The sequence below is a fragment of the Lontra canadensis genome, unplaced genomic scaffold (genome assembly GCF_010015895.1).
Source record: "Lontra canadensis isolate GAN:19392208 unplaced genomic scaffold, GSC_riverotter_1.0 scaffold98, whole genome shotgun sequence".
In the NCBI taxonomy this organism is placed as follows: domain Eukaryota; kingdom Metazoa; phylum Chordata; class Mammalia; order Carnivora; family Mustelidae; genus Lontra; species Lontra canadensis.
Genome location: NW_022631092.1, coordinates 5058416 through 5072596, shown reverse-complemented (window position 1 = coordinate 5072596; position 14181 = coordinate 5058416). Strand labels below are relative to the sequence as shown.

The window sequence follows — 14181 nt, the reverse complement described above, 5'->3', positions numbered from 1 at the left end:
GTTCCAAGCAGTGTTCTGTACTGGATAAATGGAAAATGCAGGAAAGTCCAACCCAGGTTGGGCTCTGGGCTTTACTGAAGCAGAATCAACCTGAGAAATTTTTAACCAGTCAGAATGGGTCAGAATGGGCTAGCTGGGTTAGAAAGTAAAATACCATGTCCAGAATGCAAAGTTGGCACCATTCCTGGTGGCCATGAGCTACTTGGTCACGTGCTTTCAGCTTGCTTTCCCCATGGCTAATGTCACATGTGAGGGAGCCTGCTCACTGCAACCAGTGAGGTAGGGTGTGGCTGTTGAATCGACCTTTTCTTGATATAGATTTTGGGGCTTGTCTCTGCCACTGTAGTACTTTCAATGGTGGTTGCTCTAATACCTAACCAATCAAATGACCATTGGCAATGGCAGCCAGCCCTATTACAAGGCATCTGGGGGATGTGCTATAAGCTCAGAGGTTGGTTTTTCTTTGATATTTAAGTTCTTATTGTTAAATCTTTGTCTCCTTGCCCTCACACCTGGCAGTCTTACCTCCTGGCATCTCACTTGGATGACCCACTGCCATCTCAAGCTTGCCACATCTCACCATGATAAAATAAGAAAACATTAAAAACCGTATGAAGCGAATGGATTCATATGCTACACATGCAATTAAATAATAAGAAACTATTGACTTCGTCCTATTTCGATATACTTAAAGAACTGATTCCCTTCCCAAACTTTGTCTTCATGAGTGACATATTTACCTCAATCTCTTAAATCAGGGACCCTGTATAACATGTATTTCTCTATGTTCCTCATACCCTCAGATCACTTTGTAGTACAATGGGATTTTAGCCTTGGAAGTAACTTTGGTGACCATCAAGCACAGGCCCCTCGTTGCCAGATGGGAAAACCAAAGGCCCAGAGAGGTGAAGGGATTTACCCACAAGCCAGGTGGCGCTGGAGGTGGAATGAGAACTGATGGCTGCTTCGGAGTTTTTTTCATAATGACATTCGTTGCTCATTCATTTATTCATTTGTCCACACATTTAAATATTTAGCGAGGGCCCCTTGTGTGCCAAGCACTGTTATTATGGTGCTGAGGCATCACCATAATAGCCTCTACCACCTGTACGAAGCTCACTGATATCAGATGCTGTTCTAGAGACTTTCCAAATGTTCACTTATGTCCCCATAATAACCTATGAGGTGGGTTCTGTGATTATCCTCATTTTACAGCCGAGGGACGTTTTTCAGGTCATTCCCCATTGTTGAGACTCCCTAGCGCTGCTACCTCCATTCTCAATGTCTCTCCTTGACGCCGACGGCTTTTTGATAAACCTGCCCCTCTCAAATGATTTGACCTTCTCAGTCATTCCTCATCGACATGAAACCTCTGAATACTCAGGTTGGCCTCCTCACCACCCTCTTCCTCCCCATCAGGCTGCCTCCTCCGACCTGGAATGTTTGGATGGTAAGGCTGTGATTTATTCAAATCTGTGCCCTAGCATCTGACACACAGAGTAGTTGATCAGTAAAGGTTTGTTGAATGAGCAAAAGTTTTTGGTTCTTTATCAGTCCGAGTCACACCTATTCTGATTTCTCACTTTGCTTTCACCTCCTCTCTGCAAGAGGGCCACCATGGGACGCACACTGTCGAACACGACCTTAGTCATAAGAATACTAACCACCACCACGGTTTCTACTGAATCCTTGCTATAGGTCACACACCAAACCTTATAAGCATTGCATTTCATCGTAACAAAACAACACTAGGAAGCAAGGGCAATTATTATTATTCTGATCTGCACATGAAGTTTTTGAGGCACAGAGAGGTTAAGTAACTTGCCAAGATCACACAGCCAGTAAAGTTAGTTGATCTTGGAGCCGCTGCCCTAACTTCTCTTTTGGTAAATACTTTGATTTTCGGACTGAACTGCTTTGGAAGTACTGGTGAGTACTTTGGATCCGTACTTTGACTTCTCCACCTGATTTACCCAAGTCAAGGCATAGGAAGTCAAAATAATTTTGTTTTAATGAGAGCCTGATATAAATTGTTATTTCTAGCCTTGTTCATGCTGCACATAAAATCATGATGTGGAGAAGCTCTGTAGGGACTAATGGCCTGGTGTATGCAGTACCCAACAGCTGAAGCTTGTGGATTCATATTTAGGTGGGTATTGTCATCTCACTAGGGTCTAGTTATCTGGTCCTGCCATGTTCTCCCCCTGCCCCTTCACTGCCTGTAAGGATATTGGTTTTTAGATTCACCAGGGCACACAGCTGCTGCATGGATCTGAGCTACAATGACTCAAATTTCCAATTGGGCTTTCGCGAGCAGTATTCCAGCCGCCGAAGAACTTGTTTTGTGACAAGCCAAATGTAGCTCTGGTTTTCCGTTGGAAGCCTTGCCTCTCGAGTTATCACAGCCCAGTTCCAGAGGGACCCAGAGTGGTGCCTGCAGACAGCCGTGAGGTCCATCAGAAGGCCTCCCCCACCACCCACGTAAGGACCATCCTTCAGACTTGAAAACAAAAGAACTGTGGGATTGGTGGGCAATGACTTGTCCGCACCCCACCCTTGGTTTTGCTCCTACCTGCTGGCTGGGGTTGGGAGGGAGCCAGTCTAGTGCACCGCCAGGTCTCCTGGACAGGCTTCCCTGAACACTGCCCAGCTGCACATCTCCCCCCCAGTCTCTGCAGCTGCCTCTGCCTTCCTGAGCAAGCCATCCTGCAAAGAACCTAGAGAGAAGCTCTGGGTCTCACCAAGTACTCCCGTCCCAAGGAGAGCCACTGTGGATTGCCTTAGCAGCCAAGTCAGTGACAAGGACACTGTGTAAAGGGACAGACCACGAAAGAAGCATTGGCCCGGAAGACTCTCGGATCTGAGTTCCAATATTGATGCTTCTATGGAGTGTCTGTCAATCACCTTTAATAAAGAATCAGGACTGTCTGCAACTATTTACTGAGTTCCAACCATGCCTCGGCCCTGCACGGGGCACTGGGGAACGTGAGAGTGAACAGGTAGGACCAGTCCCTGAGCTTATGACTGAGCATCTAGATAAAGAGAACGCAAGGTGAAAAGTGCGGGCCTGTGGCCTCTCTGAGGCTCAGGTTCTTTATCTGGAGCATGGGGACAATATAGCTTCTTTATCTGGAGCATGGGGTTCTTTATCTGGAGCATGGGGACAATATAGCTTCTTCAGAGGAAGTCTCATAGAGAGTATATGGCCAGAGTCTAACGGATCCCTGCCTACTCCCTTCTTGCCAAGCTCCCGACTCCATCCACTCTTATTTTCCTTGACCAGCGTGCCTTTGGTACATTCCTCCCTGGTCTGTCTCCCTTTCCCACTAGCGTCTAACTATCAAACTGCCAGTGAATTATTAATAAGTCTTGACAAGATGGTGAGAATGGAAAGAACTAGGGGTTGGTGGCCCCTGGATCCAGCCGTCCCTGAAACCCTGCTCCAGAAAGGACTGGTCAGAAGCTGTTGTCTTGGCTCTCCATGACTCCACAGCTTGATAGAACTTTTCTTCCCTTCCCCCATTCCCTTCCAAAGGCTTCACCTTTCAGTGTGCTCTGCCTTTCTTCATTATGTGGAACAGGGAGCTTATTACGTGTCAACGGTATGAAAAGGATTAAGCAGGAAAACGACCCCTCCTCCCTGCGCGGCCGTCACCCAGACACCAGGCATTTGTCTTCCACACTCCCAAGAGTGACGCTTCTTTACTGCTCACCGTAGTCGGTGTTTTCAGGCTCCCAGCAGTTGGAAGGCCAAAAGTACGGGGCCTGCAAAAGAGCACAGGTGTCAGGACTCAGAAGAATGCTGGCACCTGCTCTCCTCTGTCCAGAGGCAGGGTCCACCTTCTCCAGCACCCAGTGAGGACCCCCCCCACCCCGGGACATGCTCTGCCCTGTCTCTTTTGTGCTGACACCGCATCCCCAACTTTCTCCTGTTCTTAATTCAGTTGAGGCTGTCAACATGCTAACCCAGGTATTGAGAAACGAAAGCCAAGGTGAGCAAAATAAATGCAAAAATGAGAAACTTAGTTTAGAGGGCAAACATATCTTATCCCAAGACAAGAGAAGTCAGACCGGCACAGTTTACTGGGCACACAAGCTCCAAGTTCCTTTTATCCCTTTGAATTGTGTGCCCCTAAAACTGATATGTGGAAGCCCTAGCCCACAGGGTGGCTGTATTTGGAGTAAGGAAGTAATTAAAGTTAAAAGAGGTCACAAGGGTGGGGCCCTGATCCTATAGGATTAGTGCCCTTAAGAGAGGAACTGCCAGAGAGCTTGCTTTCTCTCTGTCTCTGCTATATGAGGAGGATAGTGAGAAGCGGCTGTCAGAAAGCCCGAATGACAGCTCTCACCACAGACTTAACCTGCTGGAAATTTGACCCTGGGCACCTGGCCTGCAGAACGGTGGGAAATAAATTTCTGTTGTTTAAGCCCCCCGGTCTGTGCTATTTTGCTATAGTAGCCAGAGCAGACTGCGATACCCTTTGACTCTGAAAAACTCCACTCCAAACCCCTTGGTGTTGACTTTGAAACAGCCCCTTATCATCTGCCCCATTTCCCTCTAGGACAGGATCTGAGAAAAGGAGAGGAAAATGGGTGGGAGGGGTTAGGCAGTAGATAGAAACTTCACACCAGGAAGGCAGCATGACAGAGCAGAAAGATCAAGGACTTTGTCCTGAGGCTGACCCATGCTCAAAGCAAGGCCACCTCCCAGATTTACTAAACCTCAGAGCGCCTCAGTGTTCTCATCTGTCAAATGGGTAATATTTACCTCTCAATATTTGTTCTTCAGAATGAATGGGGAAATATGTGGAAACCCCACCCCCCCAACAACAAATGGCCCAAATAAAAGCTTGTTTGGCCTTCCCAGTGCTAGGGGGAGGTCAGGGTTACTCCCTTAAATACCCTTGGTTTTGCAGGTCATTCTAAACTGAGATCAGATGATAAGAGACAGTTCTTCAGAGCAAGGGGCTGGCAGGCCTACCTGGAAACGGTAAAAGGTGCCATCATCCTTCATGGTGAGAACGTGGTCTGAGATCGGAAAGATGTAGCCCTGGGCAGCTATAAGGCTTCCCAAGTGTATTGCTTCAACTGCTTGGACAGGACAGGAGAGAGAGAGAGAGAGGAGTATTAAGCAAGCCGTCAGAGTGCAGGGCTCCTTACCTGGAATGTAAGTCAGGAGCAACCGGAAGTCAACTGTCCTCACCCTCAGATAACTGCATGATTGACTGATTGATAACTTTTGATATCAATGCACTGGTCTGGATGGGGTGGGTGTCATGGTTGGGAAAGGCCAACATGGGTCTGGGTCTCATCTGGATGCCAGCTCTGAGAGACTGACATTGCTTGACTTCCCCCAAGACCTCCAGAAGAAAGTAGCTTCATGGTGAAGAGCAGGGCTCTGGCACATAGTCACCTGTCCTCAATCAAGTGGGATGTTTCAGGTAAGTGCTTAGCAGGGCCTGGAGCTCAGTCGGTGCGGGCAGCCCAGATTCATGCTGCTACTTTCATCATTTTTATCATCCCCAGCAGTGAGCATGCAGCCTCACTGCCCAGAGAGACTCTGGACTCCCGTGGCATTCCCCAATATGACAGTCCCACCAGAGAAGAGGAGAGCATTTCTGTTCTCTTATGGACACAGAGTAAAACCTCACTTTCTTAGAAAATTGGAGGAAGGGCACTGCAGTGGGGAGTGGCAAAGGGAGGCCGACCTGACAGAAATATGCCCATTTTTGCCACAATCAACCCATTGTTTTGTGACTTAGTGTCAGCCCTAAGTAGATCCACGTAGTTAAGAATTTATATTTATTCTGAGGAGAGCTAAGGAAAAAAATAACAAATCTAAATGGTTCTACCATGCATGATAATCCTCCACAAATATAAAAGCACTCTTACTGGTAAAAACTTAATTTTTGGATGGGGAAATTATTGCTATGCCTAAGGAATCTAAGGAATTATTAATTTTGTAAGCTCTGAATTTTTTAAAGCAACTTGTTTTGTCTTTACTCACAAACATCTCAAGAGGTTGGATATAATCCAAGTGTTTTGCTTATTTAGAATCACCTATCCTTTGGAAATAACTGGTGGAATCAGAACGAAGTTGTATCTTATTTGCTTAGTGATGCCCAGTGTGCTTTTTAAAGTCTACATGCTTCAAGAATCATGGGTCCAGCAAAAAGAAGAATTTCGTTCCTGGCAGCTGCTCCTTCCCCAGGGAAGAGAGAACAACATCCAGTAAGAAGGTGACTTCCATGTCGCCACTGTAGGAGCAAGAACTCTCCATCCTCTGTGGTTTTGCTTAGATATATGGCAGATGGGGAGTAAGATGGGGGGGGGGTGCAGATATTGGATGAACCTGGCTTCCCAGGGCCTTGATTTGCCTCATTTCCACTCTTCTATTCCCAGCTGGTGAATTATTAACTCCTTATCCATTTCTCAGAAGCCCAAACAGTTCCCAATACCTTGACGTGCTCCCAAGGCCATTCGAGTATGAGACCTTCACAGATATGAGCCTTATTATTCACGACCTTTCAGGGAAGCTTCTCATAAGAGGGCGGGAGGCCTCCTGAAGCCTATTCCCCCGCCCCCAGATGGCTCCGGGCTCTCGCAATACTGCTACTGATACTAATAATCATAATAAAGTATGTGTCAGAAATACAAGGGTTATTGTGGAAAGGGAAAAGAGACTGTTGCTGGAAGAGAAGCACCGTGAAGAAAGGTGGTCCTTAGCATTATAAATGCTAAATGCAAAGAAACATTGACTTTAAATACATGGAACTAAACCAGTAGAAATGTATTTCATCCAGTGGACAATGACAAAGCCAGGCTGCATGAGGGAAACATGGGTCATAGTTAATTTGAGTTCTTTCCTTAAAAGGATTTGAATTTAGTTTCCCCCTATGGATTAAGAGCTTGACTAGAATTAAGAATTTTCACTAGTGATGGAAGTGGCCATTAATCATGATGGTGAAAAAGGCTAGTGTCACTTCCATCAGTGACCTGCTTTTGTGGCATTCAGATTTCTGGCAACTATATTTCATTGAACTCCATGTAAATTGCATTGTTTAATAACCAATAGTATATTAAGGGTATTAGATTAAAATAGAGGAATTCTGGAGGTGACACAGTGACTGCCAGAAAGGAATCACAGACATCTAGAAAGGGCATTAAAAAAAAATCTTTAGAAAGCTTAGCCATTGGAAGCCATTTAATTTGGGACAGAGAGGTCTAATCCCCAAGAACACAAGAATACATTAATGGATATTTATAAATATGACCTTTGGGCATTGAAGATACTCAGTTAAAACAGGAAGTATATAATAAATTCTGAAAAGTATTAACTGACACATGGATAGTAAGTTTCACTTATCTGCAATTTTTATTTTTCTGAAACTCCTCATTTTCTAATTATGCTGTGAAAATAAATTTTGCTACTTATTTTCTGGTGGGAGGACAGATTTGGAAACTGTTTTATTGGCCAGAGTTTTGTTGTTGTTTTTCTGGTAAGATTTTCTTAACTGAAATGCACAATTAAGGTTGAAAAAAAAAATCATTCTTTTACTTCTTGCGGAAGCAGAAAACAGAAGGAATCTCAGCAAATAATTAAACATCTTAATCGTGGATCAGGCAATCTAATTTTAAGAGCTGGTTCTAGAAGGCTGTTTCATGATAGCTCTACAACTTATCTTTAATTGCTGTGGCTAACGAGAATTCATCTCATTTCACACGTTATTGTATTGGGCTCTTTGGCACTCTAAATAATTGCTCATTTCCTCAAAGGGTGATTTAGATTTAAAGATAGATATTCAGTTGAGAAAAGAAATTAATTTTATTTGCAAATAGAGTGATTCCAACTTGGGATTCACATTTATAAACCCAGTTCTCGGGAAGCTAGCAAATCTGGTCTGGAACTTGTTTATGGGATGTTTCTCAGTGCCATGGAGGATAAAGTCAGGGTCAAGTACCTGGGTCCTCGATGGAAAGGTTCTTCATAAGCCACTGTACAATGTCAGTACCTGAAACGATAAAGAAATTTGAACTGAAGACATCATGGATGCTTGCCCTGTGGCGGAAGAAACATGTTTATCTAAGGAAGTCCTAATTCCAACTAGCACACACCCAGAGAGCTGGGTAATATTGACAATTTTCCATCCTAACTAAACACTTCTATCCATTAGGACACTTGCATAGTCATCGTCCTATTTGTTTCCAAAAAAAAAAAAAATCCTTTTCCAATGACTCAGGATGATCTTGCATCCACACTTCTAGGGAATATCTACAGGAGACTTCCTGCAAATACAGATATTGATGACTTCCCCGAGACAGGCTTGGTGAATTTTTACCACACCTGGCTCCCAGGACATTTCCTGAGGGAGGAGGCCTCTTCAGCTCCCTACCCTGACAAGGGCCGACCAACATAGCTGCCCTTACATGTTCCTAAAACAACAACAACAACAACAACAACAACCACCACCAAAACTCTTTTTTTTTGTTTTTCTGGCATGGACCTATTTTAAAAGAAAATGCCCCTGTTCCTGGGGGAGAAACTTCTTTGTGTTCACCAAAACCTATTTCCCCTATGTTTTGGGTCACTAGATCACATTTCGAGACTCGTCTGCCGTTGGGTATAGACTGAGTTCTTACAATGGAATATGGCTAGCGGTGATGTATACCACTTCTAGGCTTGGACCATAAAAACTCCCACATGACCCCACACAGCCTTCATTCCCATTCTGCTGGCTGAATGGAGAGAGCCCCAAGAACCCAGGGGAGGGCAGAGCCGCAATGCGGAAGGAGCCTGGGATCCTGAACAACCATGAAAACTGATGCCCGTTTTGGGCTCTGACTTGATTGAACAGTAAACTCTGTTGTGTTAAGCCCCAGAAGTTGGGATTTACCTGTTTTGATATTGAGTACTACCTTAACTAATATAACATTCTAAGAGTTGGAAAGGACTTTTAAAGCTTATCTAGATACTCCAACCCTAGCCAATACCGGAACCACATCTCTAATACCCTGGACAGGAAGTGCCACAATCTTGCCGGGAAAAACCCTAGTACCTGGGAATCACAGATTCCCCCCTAGGCAGCCTGGCCCAGTTAAATCACCTTTGATTTCTCTGAACAGAAATGTGACCCTTTCTGAATTCCTCTCTTTGGACTTAGTTTTGCCCTCTGATGACAGAAAAACAAATCCAGACCTTCTTGCTCTGGAGAAAGTCTGTCCGATACACTATCAACATTCTTCCTGAGTTTTCCCCCCTTGAGATGAAACATGCCTGGGTCCCTCAGCTATTTCCTCCCATGACATGACTTAGAGCCCCTCCCATTTTGGTCATAGGTCTCTGAATATGTTTCCTTTTGTTTGCCTCCCTTTGAAGATGTCACACCTGGAGCCAACGGGGGAGTAGAGGAGTTCAAATTTCTGGAAAGTTCTGAACTTCCGGTTAATTCACCTTTGTCTCTCAACCATTGCACTTGGAACTAGTGCAGATCTTCAAATGTGGCTTTGTCACCTCAGGATGGAATGTATGATGGAAAGCAGCCTGAAAAGGGCAACCTTTCTAGATGTCTGAATCCTGTCATGTGTGGGTCTGAGGGTTGGTGTGAGAGACAAGGTCTCCCCATAGCTTTCCTGGAACAGAGTCCTAACTGAAAACCTTTAGTGAGCGTTGCCCTTTTCCCAGAAATAAAGTTTCCCAGACACTTGACTGGTTTCCAGAGGTGAGAGCAGCACAGGCCTGTTTCTCTCCAGCTCTCTGGAGGGGGAATGAACTTTGTGCAGTAGACAACCATCCTGTGTGACCAGCGTCCATTGACACAGCCCTGCAAGTTCCCCCCATTTCAACCTCCGAAGCAGAACCTGTAAGCTTTTCCCCACTCTTGCTCCCGGATGCCATCTATGAGCTAAACTTTGGATCAAAAACCCTCCTACTCATTCACATTCTTTGAGCGAAAGGAGAGTATGTCTGTGTGTGCTGGTGTGTGTGTGTGTGTCCATCTCCTCCGAATTATACAAGTTCAACATTTGTCCTAGGAAATGAAGAACAAAGCAGAAATCAAATAAGAACTGTAATCCCAAGTTGGGGGTGGGGGAGAGACTCTAACCTGTTTTTTCCTCAAAAGAAAAATAGTTCTTTTTTGTGGGTTGCCTGGAAACGGATAGGTTTCCAGCATCAGCAACAGCTCTCCCCCGGGCAGGCGGATTATCTTTCTGCTGAGCTTGCTGAACCATTATTTATCACCTGCCAAGATTGATTACTCACCCTGGGACAATGACAGCCCTTCCTTTCCCCTGTTAATTACTGTCATCATTAATATCCATGTCACTAATTAGTATTCATTCACATTGAAACTCCTTCCTTGCTATCATATCCGTTCCCCCCTCCACCCCGCCCGAGACTTCAGCACCATTGTCTAGATTTCTACCCCCTTTTGGTTTTTTGCACTCCGTGTTTGGCCTAATTGCTCTCCCCAGTCCACCAGGCCCTGGTTTGCATTCACAGAGCTGAAGGATCACATTTAAGACCTCCTCCCCCTACCTCTTTTTTTTGGTCAAGAAGGGAAAGTCACAAAAGCCTCTTGCCTTTTTACCTAGTGATGTGGGGACCACAGACCTGGATTTCTTGTCCCTGATGCGACCACTGCAACACTCAGGGTCTTCATCTGGGGACGGGTGTGAGTGTCCTCGAGCCCCAATGAGGGCCGAGCCAGATGCCCTGGCCATCCTGGGTCACTGCCCTCAGTCTGCAGCCGTCATCACCTCCCCGCTGTCCCACACCCACCGTGGGCCTGCAGGGTGGATGTCAGCAAACACAACAACACCTCTTGTGGTGGACATTCTTGTTCTCCTGGGTGTGGGGTATTTCAGGCTTAACCCAGGAGGGGCCAGCCTCCAGCCTCGTGGCAGGAAGTAAATGTTGTATGTTCAGCCCCAGGAACAAGTAAGGGAGGGAAATCTATCATAATATTATGTCCTTTAAAAGACCTACAATTATTACATTGCCAAATCAGGCGAGAATAGTGCAACCAATGACCAGCAGAAAGCATTTTTCTTCTTTTTTTCTCTTTCCTTTCTTCCTTTTTTCCCCCTCTGGCCCCCAATCATTCCTTCTCTCCTATTTTAAAAAGAATTTGAAGCAGATTATTTTTCTGTTCTCTCTCAAATGAATTGTTGCCCTTTGTTACCAATTATCTTATCTGAGTCAAGCTGCCCTGCTCAGGACTTAAAATCAGTATAGAAACATTGGGGACATTATGGACATTGGGGAGGGTATGTGCTATGGTGAGCACTGTGAATTGTGCAAGACTGATGATTCACAGACCTGTACCCCTCCCATATCATATAATATGATACATTATACGTTACTAAAAAAAGAAAAGAAAAGAAAAGAAAGAAACACTAGGGACAAATGCAGAATAGCTATCCTTTATCCCCAGAGGGTCTAAAAACACTTGTCTGAAAGTTTTCTTTTTGAGGCTAATATATCCACATATACTCCAGGGATATCCATGAACTATACCAGAGGGCGCCTGAAACTCCTCCCAAGCACGCGTGGTTCGTTATACATTAAGGTACACTTTCTGTTTCCATATGTGTTGTATGTACATATTCCCATTGTGTCTCTACATGTAAGTGTGTCTCTGGGCAGGTTGTTTGGACACAACTCAGAAGTTCTCAAGTAGGGGACTGAATAATTAATTATGGCTCATCTGTACAATATTTGTAAAATATTTAAATATATGTATATATAATACCTACTGTATTAAACGAAAAAGTAGATCAAGCACAGCATGTATTGTAAAATGACATTTAAAAAATTTTAAGTGACATTTTTACAGTAGGAAACACATATTTACATTTGTATTGCATTAATTACGTATGTATAGGTATGGACAGGTACTGGGAATAAAAGTTCTGGAAGAATATTTGCACTGTTGAAGTGATCTTGGAGAGGTGGGAGGGTCAAATTATGGGAAGTTTCTATTCTTCCTATGCCCTTATTATTTGGAGCTCAAGAATATTAATATGTTGTTCTTGAGAACACATGTTGTATTTGAGAAAAACGCTTTTCGCTCTTAAGAGCAGAGAGGGGTGCCCAGGCCTCGGAGACTGCTGTGGACAGGCTGTGGGGAGCCAGGTTGCAGACACACAGTGGAGAGAGTGAGGGGAACCCTTGGCTGTTGGTCCTGGGCCCTGGGCATGTCCTGCTTCCCAGGGAAAGAGCAGAGAGGAATGAAGGCATGACTCCCAAAGCTGCCTTTTCCCTGAGGAGTAAAGAGTGGGAGACTCACTCCTAAGCCTCAAGTTGTCACTCTCTCTGGCCATTGGGTCAGCTCTGGAGCCTTGTGTAGACGTTAACGGGGCTGCTCACCATAGTCCTGGACTAAGGGTGACTATCTGCATCCCTCGATATAAACTGGATTTGAGTAAGCTGGTAAGATCTTCTCATACTTTAGGGAGTTCTCTTTCTGGTTTGGGGGAGACCCTTACTATCCTGTCCTCAGGTGTTTTAAGTAACCCCCTCCCCAAAGATTAAGGGATACCTGGAACTTCCAGGTACAAATAAGTTACAACCTAAGGGCCTCCTCCCCTGAAATACTTTCCCCATTCTCTCCAAAGTATTATATCAACCTGAGCCAAAATCTGATTATGTAAACTTGAGAAAAGACCAGTTGGAGGCCCCTGTAAATTTCAAGTCATGCGCAACTTGGTAGCTTATAAATCAGAGTTCTGGTAATTGAAGCAATGGAGAATTTACTTGTCAATCCTCACCACTGGGGAAAGACACCTTCACTTGAGTGAACTCTTTCTGGAGCCCAACAAAACTCAAGATTGTTCCTGCCATGAGTGACCTTCTGGTACTCCTCAGTCAAGGTTATGATCCAGGCCACCCTGGGCTTCTCACATATCTGCCAAGGTCTCTGCTGTACCTGTGGGTGAAGAGGGAAGCTTTGTGCCACTTATCACATGGGTGCCCTGTGCAGGCCAGTACTCATGAAGGAGGGAGACATTCCCAGGTGCCCACTGGGTACTAGGCCAGAGTCAGGCACCTGACACTGAAATCGCATATCGTCTTGACAATAATTGTGTGAAATATAATAACTAGCATAGTCATTTCACAGATGACGCCCAGAGAGGTCCGAGGCCACATACCTGTAAGAGCCAAGTCTGGAATCCAGGAAAAACTCATACCAGATACCATGTCCACTACACATTATACCTCTCTTATTCTCAATAACTTTCCAAACAGTACTCAGAACAATAATTAGAAAAGGGATGCTCTGTACTCATTTTCTTTCCTGAAGCAGAGACATTCATTTAGTGGTAATAATAATTACTACTAATATTAGCCATTGAGCTAATGATTCATTAAGCACTTTCTGTATTCCAGGCTTTGGAATGACCCTACTATAGTAATCCCATGATGTAAATACATTATTACCATCTCCACTTTGCAGGTGAAAGGAAGGACATGCTAAGGAGGGCAGTCTTTAGAGTTTTAGACCTTTACTTATATGCCTTAGTTAAAACACACACACACACACACACACACACACACACACACACACACACAAACACAGGTGCCTGGGTGGCTCAGTCGGTTAAGTGTCCAACTCTTGATTTCAGCTCAGGTCATGATCTCAGGGTCCTGAAATCGAGCCCTGTGTCAGGTTTCATGCTCCGCAGGGAGTCTGCTTGAGATTCTCTCTTTCCCTCTCCTTCTGTCCCTCCCCCTTCAAATAAATAAATAAATACATAAATAAATAAGTAAATCTTTAAAACACACATACATACACACAATGCAACAGTTAGCCAGCAGGGAAAGCTGAACTTACTTAAGAGATGTTAAACTGTAGGACTCCGGGCATGGTGTATGGCTGGCACAAAGACAGGAGAGTCACAAGGCAGAACTCTGTGCCATGACAAGTCTAGTGGCATTTTGAAGAGTAGCGTTTGGTCAAGGTGCTTGAGTTTCTCCAAGGAAAAGCGTGACAAATTTCACAGACATGCTTGTTTACCAAGCATATGAAGCAATAAAGTACGGTATTTATAAAGTCAGACTTGAGTTCAATTCATGCTGTGTCGCTTATAGACTGTGTGACCCTGGGCTGGTCCCCGAACCACGTGCCACCCCAACCTGCATTTCTTCATGGGTTGATGCGGGACGGGGGGGAATTCTGC

The 14181-nt window shown here is 44.8% G+C and overlaps 1 protein-coding gene across 14 annotated transcripts in view; it reads right to left on the bottom strand.

Annotated features, from left to right (window-relative positions):
* RGS6 (regulator of G protein signaling 6) overlaps positions 1-14181 on the bottom strand; it is a 542966-nt gene that overhangs the window by 84264 nt on the left and 444521 nt on the right. For all 14 annotated transcript variants that reach the window (XR_004380282.1, XM_032837489.1, XM_032837491.1 and 11 more), the window contains exons 4-6: positions 7962-8012; positions 4982-5088; positions 3714-3765 (exon numbers count right to left, since the gene is read on the bottom strand). Coding sequence is in view for 13 of the 14 variants with exons in the window: in XM_032837489.1 (XP_032693380.1) it covers positions 3714-3765; positions 4982-5088; positions 7962-8012 (210 nt within the window). In the remaining variant the exon portion in view is untranslated. The remainder of the gene's footprint in view (positions 1-3713; positions 3766-4981; positions 5089-7961; positions 8013-14181) is intronic.